Below are 14,298 nucleotides of genomic sequence, written 5' to 3'. Positions count from 1 at the left end.
AGGATGAACATCAGTCTCAGGAGCCAAATCTAGCCCTCCTGGGTTCCCCAGATGTCCATGCTCCCTTCCACTGGCCCCATTCTGTTTTCTATCCATTGTTTAGTGGTTTCCTTGCTTTTGAGCAGACTTACCCTCATTCTAAAACCCCTCCAAAACTTAAGTTATTGGCAATAAGTGCTTCAACTTAAAATAAGTTTGGCTTTTGGTCTGGCTTCTTTTTGCCTTGCCACTGCAGTGTGGCCCTGGAAGTTTCTCCAAAATGGCCCTTGGGTTAGAAGGGGTTTTGTAGCTCTGCCCAAAAGCAGCAGAACAATCCTGATGTAGGGACAGATTGCAAAATTAGTCATACTAAAGACTTTTTTTTAACCTCTGTTGTCACTGTGTGCGTGTTTCTCTGGGGACAGCAGATGGGTACCCAGAAATGGCCTACTGAACACAAGATAGTTAGCACCCCTCTCCGTTCCCCTTCTTTTTTGTCAGCAGAACTGCCAGCCTGGAATTTAGTGACAGCAGGGTAATAATAGGAAGGCAGGAAAGCCAAGGCTAGAGTAGAAGAGAAGGATTAGAGACTGTATTGGGAGAGCTGGTGGATTTGGGGAGCAGAGTCAGGATGCAGAGATGCAAATTTTGGTTACCAAGCTATTGAAAATCCTGTGGCCAACCCAGTATAAATGGTCTTTTCTAAAATCTCTGTTAAAGAAAAATATTGATTTTGTCCACAGGCTTTGCAAAGTCTAGCTGTAAGCCACCCCGAGGCTTCGGCGAATGGGGCGGCATAAAAATGTTTTAATAAATAAATAAATAAATAGCTGTGGAAAATGCAGGATAATTCAAATATATATATGCCAAGAGTCAAAATTAGGAAATTACTGTTTTATTGCTTAAATTTCAATGTAATCTTGCTCATTCTGGCAGACTTGTCAGAGTCTCGATTGTGATTTAATTATAATAAGAAAACACTGCCAGTGGAACTGCAATTTATTCTCTGTTAGCTAAACACTGCTCCCAGGCATGTGTCACTTTTGATGCATGAGTGGCTCCAGTTTAAGAGAATGCACAATTTTATGGCTATATAAATTAAACTGCAGCTGTCAGTAGTCTACTTTATTTATGATTTAATATTCATCTCATTGAAGAGCAAGATATAAAATACAAGCACTTTTAGAATGCAGCTTTAACTTACTTCCTATTTAATTCCAGACAGACAACTATGTCTTGCCCTGCCATGAATATTGGAACACCTTCATCCCACAGTACTGCCATCATTATTAGATGGGCATAAATCACTCTCACCAATGATGACAACAGCATTACTAAATTTAGTGGTCTTCATACCACTTTCTTAAACACAGTAGCAAACCCCTGAAGTGTTGTGTTCAAAGCAAGACACATCTGGGTAATGGTATCACCCAGACCATGTCGTTCAATTTTAATTATGTTAAAAATCTCTGGATGATTTCCTTTTTCTAGAAAACTTTTGGATGAGACGGGCAGCATCCTAGGCACTATTCAGGATGAAGCAAGAGCTCTTGCCTCTAGAGAAAGGGAAAGAATCTGCATAATGTGTGAAATGGCCCTTAAAGAGTTTGCAAAAGGGCTGGTCTGTATAATGGGCATAACACATGATGTATCAGAAATTCCTCTCACCCATGCATTTGGAGAATTCGTTGCAAATTAAGGTGAGCTGTACCAATTCAGGAGAACTGTGTTGAAGAAGGTCAACATCCACACCCTGTCTTGTCAACTTAGGGAGCAGCAGGGACAATGCCAAGATCTATATAGGGCCCTTGCAATGTGGCTAGTTTTCCAAAACATGAAGGGGAGAAAACTCTCTGGGTGAGGCAAGCAGCTATAAAATATCAGCAGTGTACAATTAGTTCCAGTCTTGCTGTGCAGTGATTGGGAGAGGCCCATATTCTCCAGTGATCTGCCAAACTTTGACTTAGGTTGAAATGCAGTTCTGCATTGAACTTGGTGTGCTGAGCAATACTTTGTCACTCTCACAGCCACAGCTACTGATCCCTTGCTTTGGAAAAGTGCTGTGCAGCTGCATTATGAGAATTGTTGCCATTTAGCAGCATTTTTAAAAATATGATAGCAAGAGTTCTGCCTCACCAGCAATATTAAGGCACATTTGGCCTTTCAACATCACAGCATGATTGTTCTTTTTACACTGATGACTTCCTTCAATGGGTGAGATTAATCCATTCTTCAAGGCAACATGCATGAGCGGAGAAATGGACAAACCTAGAAAAAAAGCCAGTACAATTTACCTGTAAATTGTAATCCTGGAGAATTTTTACCAACGAATCTCGCAGGTTTGGAATCTCCATGCCTTCCTTAATGCGATGGATCAGGAGGATGGGATCAACATGCGTCCCGATATTATTTAACAAGCCAGTAATAAAAGCTGTGTAAGTACAAAAAAGGGGCTCAACTCAAAACCAGAATGTAATGCTCTATTGGTATTTTGAGAAAATGTTTTAAAACAGTAAGCTGGAGCAGTGAAGTAAAATGGTATGGAGACACACTGAAAGTTGAAGAAATTTGCATGATGAGTGGTCTCATTTTCCAATGTAAGCTCATTTTATTTAGGGTCTCCACCATAAACGAGATTGCACATCATATGATAATGGGCATTGTCAATATTGTCATGCAATCCTGAAATTTCTTAGGGCACAATTTTAAGCATGTTCAGACAGAAAGGTCCTTCAAATCCCAGCATTTCCTGGCCAGCACAGCATAGATTGCTGTGTCTTTGCAGAATTAACTGTCTGAAAAGCTTTAATGGGCAAATTGAAATATCTTTTACTAAGCTACCTGTTGGTTCTACAGGCATCTTTAACACAGCCCCATTCTATTGGATTGTGGCAACATCTGTGAAGCTCTTGATGCAATCTTTTTTCAGATTGTTTTTTCCCCCAACCTGCATCGATAAGTTTACAGAGATTCCTTCCAGTCACTGCCTGATCTGTACTGCTTCCTTCAGATACCATTTTTCCAGCACTTCTTCCACTCAGGGGAAAGAAATAATATGGCATGGTCCCACACCCCAGCTACCTCACCTTTAGGTTCTGACTCTCAGCTTCACTCTCTCACATATCCTTTTCCATTCAGGTCTTTGGTTTCAGCTTCCCCTTTTCTCCTCACATCAACTCTTCTGCTTATATTTTGCATGGTAATTTCTCCACTATGGCCTTCTTATGTCCCTCATATAATTGAATTGCTTGCAAACACTATTTCTGAATCTATACTCCAGCAGTAAGAATACAGAATGAAAATTTTGTGGCATTACAGCCAATACTTCTGTAGGCAGGCAGGCAGGCGGACCAGGAAATTTTCAGCATGCTTTTTTTAGCTTATTACAGCCTTAAAAAACCCCTTTCTTATGAAAAGGCAACCAGAGTAATTGAGAACAATTTTTATTTTAAGGAATGTATGTGATTTATACTACATCCTTAAAATGCAACCTTCCATCAGTGAAACTCAAAAACCTTTGTACAGAAGTTTCAAATGCATGTTATCAGTTCATCTGATTTCTCAGGCAATGCACATGTCCCGGCAGCTGTGGAATAATGTCATCACTTATGTTTATCAGTGCCAGATGCTGGAGTCTGAGAGGTTATTTCTTCCCCTTCATATGCTGTAGTACTTCAATGATTGCACTGTAATTCAGTTTCTTGCACTAAGGAAGCTGGCATTACTCCCAAATCAATCTGACTGCATTGTTTTTGTACCACAGAGGAATAAATTATATTTCTTCTGCTCACATTTAATTAGAATCTCTGTCTTTCTCTCTCTCACACTCTGTATCCAATGGTCTTGATCCACTGATGGAATCAGTACCATCGGCAGAAGCAGAAGGGGGGAATCCTCCTGTCCCCTCAAAATCTGTGCAGAGTGCTGGGAAATCCTCCAGAAAGGATTTACAGCCAGCATGGAGGGCTGCACAGGGACACAAAAGAGGAAGAAAGTCCAATCACACTAGCACAGTTCTAGCTTGATGTTGAATTAATCCCTGCACAAACATGGAGCAAAGGCTTTGTGACTTACGTGGTTTGTCAATGGAATATAGGATGAGGTCTTCCCAAAGTTCTGCATCATCTTGCTCCTTAGCAAACTCAATAGCCTTGTCAACATCATATAATTCCTCCATGATCATCTTCAAAGCACTTCGACTATTGCCCATTCTGCCTAAAAATAGAAAGGAAATGAGGAATTATAAAAGAAATGCCCATGAGTGATAATAACTATGGTTGGGTCCCAGAATTTGGTGGGGTGGGGGTATTCCATCCTCTGTTCTATATAGGTATTTAATTTTATTGGCTATAATGAATAAAACAGAGAGTGAGAAAATTTCTAGTATACTGCAGAAATGATCATAAACCAATTGGCCCTTTCCCCCTCAACTCTTCCATGTTAGCAACACAGATGAGTATCTACCTAAATTAAAGCAATACATTTCAGTCCCAATCAAATCAATGAAGCCTGAGTACATTCCAACAGCTGCTTGTTAAACTGGATTATGGGCAGAGCAGCAAGTTGAACAGGCAACAATGATTAACTAATGGTAAAGTGGTGGGTTTAGTTCCATGGCTGAGGAGCAAGGAAGAGCTCTGAAGCCTGGGGTGGTGTAGGGCAAAGACTATGGCTGCAAGTCTATCTGGACTTACCTGGCAGTAAACCCACTAAGCTCAAAGGGAATTCTAAGAAAACATGCAAATAATGGAGCTGTAAATGTCACAAACAAGGTGCAGAAGAGAGTCAAGAGAATAATTTGAGGATTAGGATGTGCACGTAATTTTAGACTTAGATCTTGACCGGAACTGCCTTGCAAGGACAAAAAACAGGATTCTGGAAAAGGTTCATGCTGAGGATGATCTCTGCGTTTTTAATAGCACCATCTGCTGTTATACTGGAGCAGCAAGGGCATATGAAGACATATTCTTGGTGGCTGTTACAGTCTGAACTCCTTCCATCCAGAGGCTTACTACAGTCTCAATTTCCACATGGTTCAAGGACAGTGCAGGATCTTTATGCCAACACACCAGGATGGGATCATAACAGCTGTTTTAAATTTTCTTCCTTTTTGTTTTTACCTTTTGCTTGCTCCCAAGGTTTCAAGATTGGGAGAGATTTAAAAACTTGATCCTAGAAACACTGGGAGAAGAATCTTACCTTTCCATAAAAAGCAAAGAAAATACTGCTATTCAGCAAAACGTAGTTACTTACTCAGAAGATAAACTGTCTCTTCAACGAAGTTCCTTTGCTGGCAAATTTCAAGAGCCTTAAATTTCAAAATTAAAAAGTCAGTATGATAGTAAATCATTTACAAAATAATCTCTTTCTGAAATACAAATGAAGTTAAAAGCAAAATCCTATCCCTGTGTATTCTCACTGAGTTAGGATTTAGTCCCACTTAAGCGGATTACTACTTGAAAAGTATCATAAAAGTTTCTAGTAAACTTTCCTGTTATGATGCACTATTGTTGTAGCAAAAAATGTAGACATGTTAAGAAATCTGGAACGGAAAACTCTCCAGATGGAACCCTCCTTTTCATCTAAATCCAAGAAAGATGTTTGAGTTTTAAATTGATGCCTGATGCCAGGAATGGAGTGGATGAGAGCAGGCACACAAGTTTAATCTAGGCAAGGCAGTGGTAAACAAATAAGAGAAAAGGGATTCAGCCTGTGCTGTGTGGAGTTATACCATCCCTGAAGATTCAGGACCATTGTTTGGTTGCACTCCTGGATTCAGCCTTAAACCTGGATGCTCAAATTTTGATAGTGACCAGGCATGTCTTTGCAGATCTGAGGCTAGTGAGACAACTGCTTCCACTTCTAAAGATGTTAGATCTGGCTATGGGGTTCTGCATTCCTTAGTTATATGCAGTAATGTGCTCTTGATGGAGCAGCCTTTGAAAAGTGTTCAGACACTTCAGCTGGTTCAGGCACAGTGAATACTTGACTTCCTTGTTACAAAAGCTACATGGGCTCCCAGTCTTTTCCAAGTACAATTCAGAGTGCTGGTTATGACTATAGAGCCCTATACAGAGTGAGAGCAGGTTACCTCTCATCTTATTCTCTCATTTGAGTGTCCCAGGTTATAAGATCTTTGAGGGAAGCCATTCTCTTGATCCCACCACTAGAGTCATGTATGGCAAGGACACAAGAGCAGGTCTTCTCAGCAGCAACTCCAAGGCTCTACTTTCTTGCTGAGGGAAGCAAAGGTAACCCATTCTTGATTGCCCTTCTGCTGGCAGTTTTTTCAGGCAGGCCTTTGGCATGTAAGCGGGTGAGTTGCTGTGCTGTCTATTGCTTTGAGTTTTGGATTGCACTTTAATGGATCTGTTATGTTATGGTCTAATTAAAATTTTGTTCTTAATCTGTATTTTATTATTGTTAAATGCCCTGAAAACCATTTCAGAGAGAGTGGCAGAATATAAATTAAAGAAATAAATATGCAATTAAAAATCATAGGTTTTAATTAAAAACCACCGGCTTACAGCCAATGTTTGATTACAACTTGAGTTGTTCACAATGAGCTATAATTTTGAATTTAATTACTACTTGAAAATGATCCATGCTATTAAAAGGGATCCTGGAAATAAATAGCGGATATGCACATTAGCAGAGTAAAATGCCTCCAAATTTGCATCCTCCTGTCATTTAGTCAAGAGGACTTAACAGAGACATGCAAAGAATATGAAGTTCCCATTCTTTTCACAATAAAAAGGCTCTCTCCAAGTCCAAGAATATTGAAAAAGACTTCCAAATCCAAACCTCTCATCATGAATGCAGAGAGAACTAGCGCAAACTGAAATTGAAAATGTTGTCTTCACAAGAAAACAAACTGGTTCTTCCAATAAGAAGCTACTAAAGTACATTCCACAAATTTGGATCTACATAGCCATGCTTTTGGTAGTATCTGGAAAACTCTTCCCAATTTTGGTAATAACAGCTGGCATACAACTCCCTTCCATAAGCATCTCACTCAGAGGTCAATTCTTCCTTTTGTACAAGTGAAAAGGAAAGCTAACTCTACATGCAGTGATGTAGAGTGAGACCAGTTACTCTCCTTCATCCTAACCTAGCTCACAAGGTTGTTGTGATGATAAAATGGAACAACCACAATGTATGACACTTTGAGCTCCCTGGTTGGATACGATGAAGATTAAGAAAAATATTATTTGCTCACTAAGTCAGGGAGTGTAATATACACTCATGTATTACATGAACTTTTATTCCTAACAACTAACAGAATACCACCTCTCCTCCCATAATCCTAAGCAAAACATTGGGCACAGCAAATAGAATCAGAGTGAAGGTATCTAACATCAAGCAAACAGGACTAGTTCAAACATATTTTCAGATGTATATCTAGATGCCTTATGTACCTGTAAAATAAATGAGCATACAACTAAATAATTGAGATAAAGCATGTGGAGGTAAAACATATGCTTGAAAACTGGTTTATTACACACAAGTTATACAGTCAGCCTTGACTGCTGTTCCCTGACAGGTTGCTACTCTAAAAGCAATGGGCCTGTGTCATTAAAAATATTTTCCCGGGCTACCCTGACCCCAGAGAAGCTTGTCTGGCAGCTACGCTAAAGTCTTTTTGGTGCCCAGTACCCTTTTATTTACCTTGACTTGTTCATTCAATTTTTAGTTCTCATTATATTTTAGTTGTGTGATTTGACTATGTATTTTGTTGTTGTTGTTTTTTAAAGTATTGTGCAAAAACAAGTAAGAACTCTTTGGACTGATCAGCAAAATATTAGGCATTTTACATTTTTTAAAAAGCAGAATTAACAACAGGAATAAAGCTGGACTCACAAAATCCAGAGGAAAATCATAAACTGGTGCAGTTCTCAAATTTTCCAGCAGAGGTTAGCATTACATACAAAGTAGCCAGCACAGGTTGAGACATAACTACAGATCAAAAAACCACTGATGCCAATACCTTTATTAAGATCAACCAAAAATGTCACAGAGATGTGAGTATGATCCTGAGTTCCCAGCAGAAATCACATAACCAACAAGTTAAAAATTAGCATCTGTCCTCACCTTTTCTAAAGGACAATGGGTGCTGTCTCTGAGAAATGGAAGCAAGTTTGGCCGGTCATATTCAGCATATAGGCTAATTTGTTTCTCATGATACTTTTGTCCTTTGTGATGATCCCGCTTGAACAGTTTATGCAAGTACTACAAAACCAACCAGAACAAAAATGATGAATGCTCATAAAATGGTCACAGACCAGACAAATTTAAACAACTGACCCAAAGCTGGGAGAGTAAGCATACATCCATAACAAAACACAATGAAATTCTATCCCATTCAGATTAATTGCAAAGCCCACCCAACCTCTGCTAACTAAGGACCAAATTAAACATTGCAAGGAAAATATGGGATTCTCAGTCCCATTTCCTCTTCATATTATGGAAGGAAGGGGCAGGGGTAAATTTTACAATGGGAAAAGGGTGCTTAACTTTTCCCATTCTAATGATTCTTTCTCACAAATGTCCTCAGCACAGGCAATCTTTCCTTCCTACCTCAGAGCTTCTGAAATTAGAAACGAGTTCAGCTCAGGCTGGAGAACAGTTGGGGAGGGAATATACAGTATATCACAGAAGTGAGTACACCCCTCACATTTTGTAAATATTTTATTATATCTTTTCATGTGACAACAATGAAGAAATGACACTTTGCTGCAATGTAAAGTAGTGAGTACACAGCTTGTAAAACAGTGTAAATTTGCTGTCCCCTCAAAATAACTCAACACATAGCCATTAATGTCTAAACCGCTGGCAACAAAAGTGAGTACACCCCTAAGTGAAACTGTCCAAATTGGGCCCAAAGTGTCAATATTTTGTGCGGCCACCATTATTTTCCAGCACTGCCTTAACCCTCTTGGGCATGGAGTTCACCAGAGCTTCACAGGTTGCCACTGAAGTCCTCTTCCACTCCTCCATGACGACATCATGGAGCTGGTGGATGTTAGAGACCTTGCGCTCCTCCACCTTCCATTTCAGGATGCCCCACAGATGCTCGATAGGGTTTAGGTCTGGAGACATGCTTGGCCAGTCCATCACCTTTACCCTCAGCTTCTTTAGCAAGGCAGTGGTCGTCTTGGAGGTGTGTTTGGGGTCGTTATCATGTTGGAATACTGCCCTGCGGCCCAGTCTCCGAAGGGAGGGGATCATGCTCTGCTTCAGTATGTCACAGTACATGTTGGCATTCAAGGTTCCCTCAAGGAACTGTAGCTCCCCAGTGCCAGCAGCACTCATGCAGCCCCAGACCATGACACTCCCACCACCATGCAAGACACACTTGTCTTTGCACTCCTCACCTGATTGTCACCACACACGCTTGACACCATCTGAACCAAGTAAGTTTATCTTGGTCTCATCAGACCACAGGACATGGTTCCAGTAATCCATGACCTTAGTCTGCTTGCCTTCAGCAAACTGTTTGTGGACTTTCTTGTGCATCATCTTTAGAAGAGGCTTCCTTCTGCAACGACAGCCCTGCAGACCAACTTGATGCAGTGTGCGGCATATGGTTTGAGCACTGACAGGCTGACCCACCACCCCTTCAACCTCTGCAGCAATGCTGGCAGCACTCATACGTCTATTTCCCAAAGCCAACCTCTGGATATGACGCTGAGCACGTGCACTCAACTTCTTTGGTCGACCATGGCGAGGACTGTTCTGAGTGGACCTGTCCTGTTAAACCGCTGTATGGTCTTGGCCACTGTGCTGCAGCTCAGTTTCAGGGTCTTGGCAATCTTCTTGTAGCCTAGGCCATCTTTATGTAGAGCAACAATTCTTTTTTTCAGATCCTCAGAGAGTTCTTTGCCATGAGATGCCATGTTGAACTTCCAGTGACCAGTATGAGAGAGTGAGAGCGATAACACCAAATTTAACACACTTACTCCTCATTCACACCTGAGACCTTGTAACACTAATGAGTCATATGACACGGGGGAGGAAAAATGGCTAATAATGCCCAATTTGGACAGTTTCACTTAGGGGTGTACTCACTTTTGTTGCCAGCGGTTTAGACATTAATGGCTGTGTGTTGAGTTATTTTGAGGGGACAGCAAATTTACACTGTTATACAAGCTGTATACTCACTACTTTACATTGTAGCAAAGTGTCATTTCTTCAGTGTTGTCATATGAAAAGATATAATAAAATATTTACAAAATGTGAGGGGTGTACTCACTTCTGTGATATACTGTACATGGAAGGAATAGTGGCCACAAGAGGATTTAAGTATCATTCTCACACACTAACCATACCCTGAAAATGGTCTCTGATGCCATTACCTCTACAAACATATGCCTGGGATCATATGTTTAGTGAGGAAACATTTTGTTTGATCCCTACTCTTGCACCACAAAAGATAACCCAAATAAACCTTACAACAGTCTTGAAGGAGCTCAGGGCTGGACACTACTGATTCTCCAAAGAAGGGAGAAGACACTGCCGAGAAGATAACTGTCAAAAATATCCGACTTTCTAATCTTGCTATCTTAACATTTGTTGCTAATGCACAGATATGTCCTTGCTGGATCTCAGAAGATATTCTCTTCTTTTATATCTTGGATGGATATAAAAGGAGCTATGACAGGCCTAAAAGTTTCAGAATTTATCATACTTTATCATCAGGATTTAGATAGTTGCCACAGAGGCCCTAGCATAATCTAGGGCTAAAATGTTTTGTATTAACAACAGTGCCCCCACCCCTGGCCACACACACCCATGTGCTTTGGTACTGAAGTGGCTGATAGAGTTCTCGTCGTCTAACAAACATGTTTTATCACTGCTGCTGAAGTCAAAGTGTAGTTTAGTTGCCAGCAAATATTTATCGGCTTATCTTTACCAAAAGAACACTTGCTGGAATCTACATAAAAACCATCAAACCGCCATATTTACCACATGCTGCAATTCAGGCCTGTTGTCTAATTCTTCCACAACTTTATCAATCTAAAAGCAAAGAGAGTTAAGAAATTAAAACTTGGCTGTTTGTGTGGTGAATGTCTTGCTCACATAACTTTTGCAGGGTGCTACAGAGGCAACTAGGCAATGGTAACAGAATGATATGGTTATACTCACAGATATTTTATCTTCATTATCCAAAAGCATGTCTACTGCTTTCTAAAAATAATATGTAAAATGTACAGTTAGATACGGTTACATATTTGCATAGACTTCAAGTACGGCTAATGGGGTAGGATAAAAATCAAATAAACAAATAACGTATATCTTCTGGCTAAATTTCTACAACACACGTCAAACACATGGTTCAGTGTGGGTTGCCACTGAACCACAGACTGTTGTACCACCAGCTGTTAACATGGCTGGGTTCCCAGACCACTGGTTTGTAGCCTATTATTTTTAGTGGTTTGTAGCCTATAGATGTTGTAATAGATTCACTACGCTGGAACACTTCCTGCAAGTGAAAGCCATTATCAACACTAACCCATGTGTAATCCTCACAGAAATAAACAGTGTTTCTGTACATTGTTCTGCAGATTTCAACTGAAACCCTGTTCAGATGAGCTTTCTCTCAGAAAGAGGGCTGCAGACTTGCACATCCTCTACCCCACTCCTTTTACTGCAGCAGGAATTAAACAACTGAAACAAGACAGACTATACTTGTTAGAATAGTCATCCTGGTAAGCCATTCAATCCAGCTAAGCAGAGAAATCTACCTTTCCCCATGGTGAGAGAGGCAGGGGAGGGAGTGTCTGAGCCTGAAACTCACTCCTGATTGCTACCTAGGGAAAATCACATCTGAATAGATAGAGATAGAGATTGCCAACATTTGTTTAAGTCTTGAGAAAAGGCCACTGAGTGGCATAAGTGAAAGTAGAGTCCAATAATTTTCTCACACTATGAGTTTTCAGGCAGTTTGGATGAAAAGAACAGGAACTTAGCATGGCATGCAACTTTCCTATTATTTTCAATGCAGCTTAATATATGTAGAACACTCACAAGCAGATTAGCAAACAGGAAAAATTGTGAGAATATTTATGTGGCATGTATGATAAATTAATATGGTTCCCTCTAACAATTAGCACTGATTCCTTGTATCTGGAAACATTATAGGACCCTTTAAGCAAATACCTGCTTCAGATACAGGTATTTGGTTGGGATCTCTACGGTTCATGCTCTGTTTTTCCAAGCAGGGCAAATTTGACAGAATATTTATGGATGCAAATAGCACAAATATGTATTAGTTTCTAATATTATGTGACCACAATTTTTCCCTCAAACAATACAGTTATTGTTTTCACTTTCTAAACTTTCAGGATCACTTTGCAGAAAAATGAAGTTTCTCTACATTCACAAAATCTTCTCTACAACTAATTCCGCCATTTGGTTATCTAAATTTCCACACATCAGAATTTATCCAAAATGTAACGGTCAATTGGTTGTATTATATTTTTCCTTCTCTGCTAAAATTCTTACAGACAAAAAAGCGTTAAAAGAAACAACTTGAAAGCCATCATACCTCTGAATCAAACTCCATTAGCAGAACAATTTTGTCCCTGATGGAGCTGAAAAGATTGTGTTTGTGGATCAGCTGGAAAACATCTTTATGTCTCAGTGTGAGGTAAATTTCAAGGGCCTTTCTGTAGCGTTGGTCATAGGTGTACCTGATAAGGAGGATCATAAGTTACAAACAGACCTTGATGTGGGCCTTTTGAAAAAGCCATCCACCCGCTTGGAAAACACTGTTTTGCTAAAAAGTGAACACAAATAGCTTAACATTCCACCATCATTTAGAATAATGGGAAACAGTTTTCATTTATATGTATTAGAAAAGTAATTGGATGACTTTCTTTCACCTCCAGTTTTCTCCCATATGGGCCCCCAATGATCCATAACCCATGGTCCATCTTCTGATTAATAAACATTTCAAGGGTTGTAAAAACTTGAGTAGTAAAAAATTGTGAATCAGTTTAGGAATATATATAGGGATGCAGCCAGGCATACCAGATGTGTTTGCAGGGGAAGCAGGGCACTGGTGGCCCCAAAATTTCTGACTGCTTGGTATCCCACTTTATAACTTCTAATAAAATACCACTAGATTCATACATTTCAAGGCTAACTTTAGTAAAAAAAAATTCTTTGAGAACTTTTTGTTTGTTTTGTATTGATGTAGGGCTTTTCAAAATTATACTTTTACAAGTTGTTCAAATTGCCCCCACTCAAAAGAAGGGTAGATAGCAGAAGAACAAATTAAGTTTATGTGGTGAAGTTAGTTCAAAACCCTGAGATTCCAATTAACAAATAAGAAAAGGAACTGCAATTGATTTCTGAGAGGATGAAAACAGTTTTAAAACAATCTTTGTTCTAAGAAAACCATTCAAATTTGCTATGACTTACAACTCTGCCAGCGTTTTCAGCAAAGTCCTGTTCTGTGGATCTTTCTTCAGATGATCCACTACTGCTTGAACAATTATTGCATTGTTATACAGATTTCCAGGCCATTCTTTAATTAATGTTGCAAAACCCTTAAAATGAAAAATAGTTTTAACTTTTGTATATACTGTTAATCAACCAACCAACCAACCAACATCCTGCCTAATGCTGAAGAGTGCCAAGTGCCTTGCTGGGCCTCACATTTTTACAGTGCTTTCATGTTTAAGACATTTTCAGGACCTACCTCCTAAGCAGACAGTATATAGTGCAATCCTCTACAAGTTTAAATAGGAAAGGGCCTTCAACTCCCATCATGCCCCATGACTGCTTGGGGCATGCTGGGATTTGCACACATTTTTTCTGTCTAAACTTACATAGAACTGAACCTTCAGAGGCATTTCAGGATTGAACATTCAGAGCCAAAATTGTACACTTTCACATTGCAGTGCAGTGCAACACAACCTATTTAGATCAGGAAGAAATCATTAACATTTGCATTTAAGCTGATAATAGATCTCACAAAGCAATGTAATGTTGATTTCCTAAACCATACAGTTTTAATAATTTATAACAAAAGTAAGAAAAGTCAGTGAAATTTGCACATACACATTGGGCATAAGCAGAAAAGAACAATCTCTGCTCTTATTTATGTTAACATTCGACATGAGATTGCATCTGAAAATGACATCAGCAAGTTGAGTTCCACACAAGGATATTGTTTTTGATGACAGCCCTGTGTCAAATGTAATGTGTAGTTTTGCTTTGTGAAATTTATCCATGCCCAGGTCCAACAAAGACTAAATATGCATTTCTGAATGTTCCAATGAAGCAAATTCAATGCTTCTGTGAACACTGAAA

At 39.5% G+C, this 14,298-nt stretch overlaps 1 protein-coding gene across 4 annotated transcripts in view; it reads right to left on the bottom strand.

Annotated features, from left to right (window-relative positions):
• Positions 1-14,298, bottom strand: part of VPS41 (VPS41 subunit of HOPS complex) — a 131,162-nt gene that overhangs the window by 13,416 nt on the left and 103,448 nt on the right. For 3 of the 4 annotated variants that reach the window (XM_044454333.1, XM_044454326.1, XM_044454316.1), the window contains 8 exons: positions 13,405-13,532; positions 12,527-12,671; positions 11,125-11,166; positions 10,945-10,995; positions 8,071-8,208; positions 5,233-5,287; positions 4,054-4,194; positions 2,274-2,410 (listed from right to left, as the gene is read on the bottom strand). In XM_044454333.1, the coding sequence (XP_044310268.1) occupies positions 2,274-2,410; positions 4,054-4,194; positions 5,233-5,287; positions 8,071-8,208; positions 10,945-10,995; positions 11,125-11,166; positions 12,527-12,671; positions 13,405-13,532 (837 nt within the window). Of the gene's footprint in view, positions 1-2,115; positions 2,248-2,273; positions 2,411-4,053; positions 4,195-5,232; positions 5,288-8,070; positions 8,209-10,944; positions 10,996-11,124; positions 11,167-12,526; positions 12,672-13,404; positions 13,533-14,298 lie in introns of all 4 variants that reach the window. The other variant, XR_006417027.1, reaches the window with a different exon arrangement.

This window comes from Varanus komodoensis, unplaced genomic scaffold (genome assembly GCF_004798865.1).
Source record: "Varanus komodoensis strain SLA01 unplaced genomic scaffold, ASM479886v1 scaffold10, whole genome shotgun sequence".
NCBI classification, from domain to species: domain Eukaryota; kingdom Metazoa; phylum Chordata; class Lepidosauria; order Squamata; family Varanidae; genus Varanus; species Varanus komodoensis.
The sequence above is the reverse complement of the archived record's forward strand: the minus strand, read 5'-3'. Positions and strand labels throughout refer to the sequence as shown.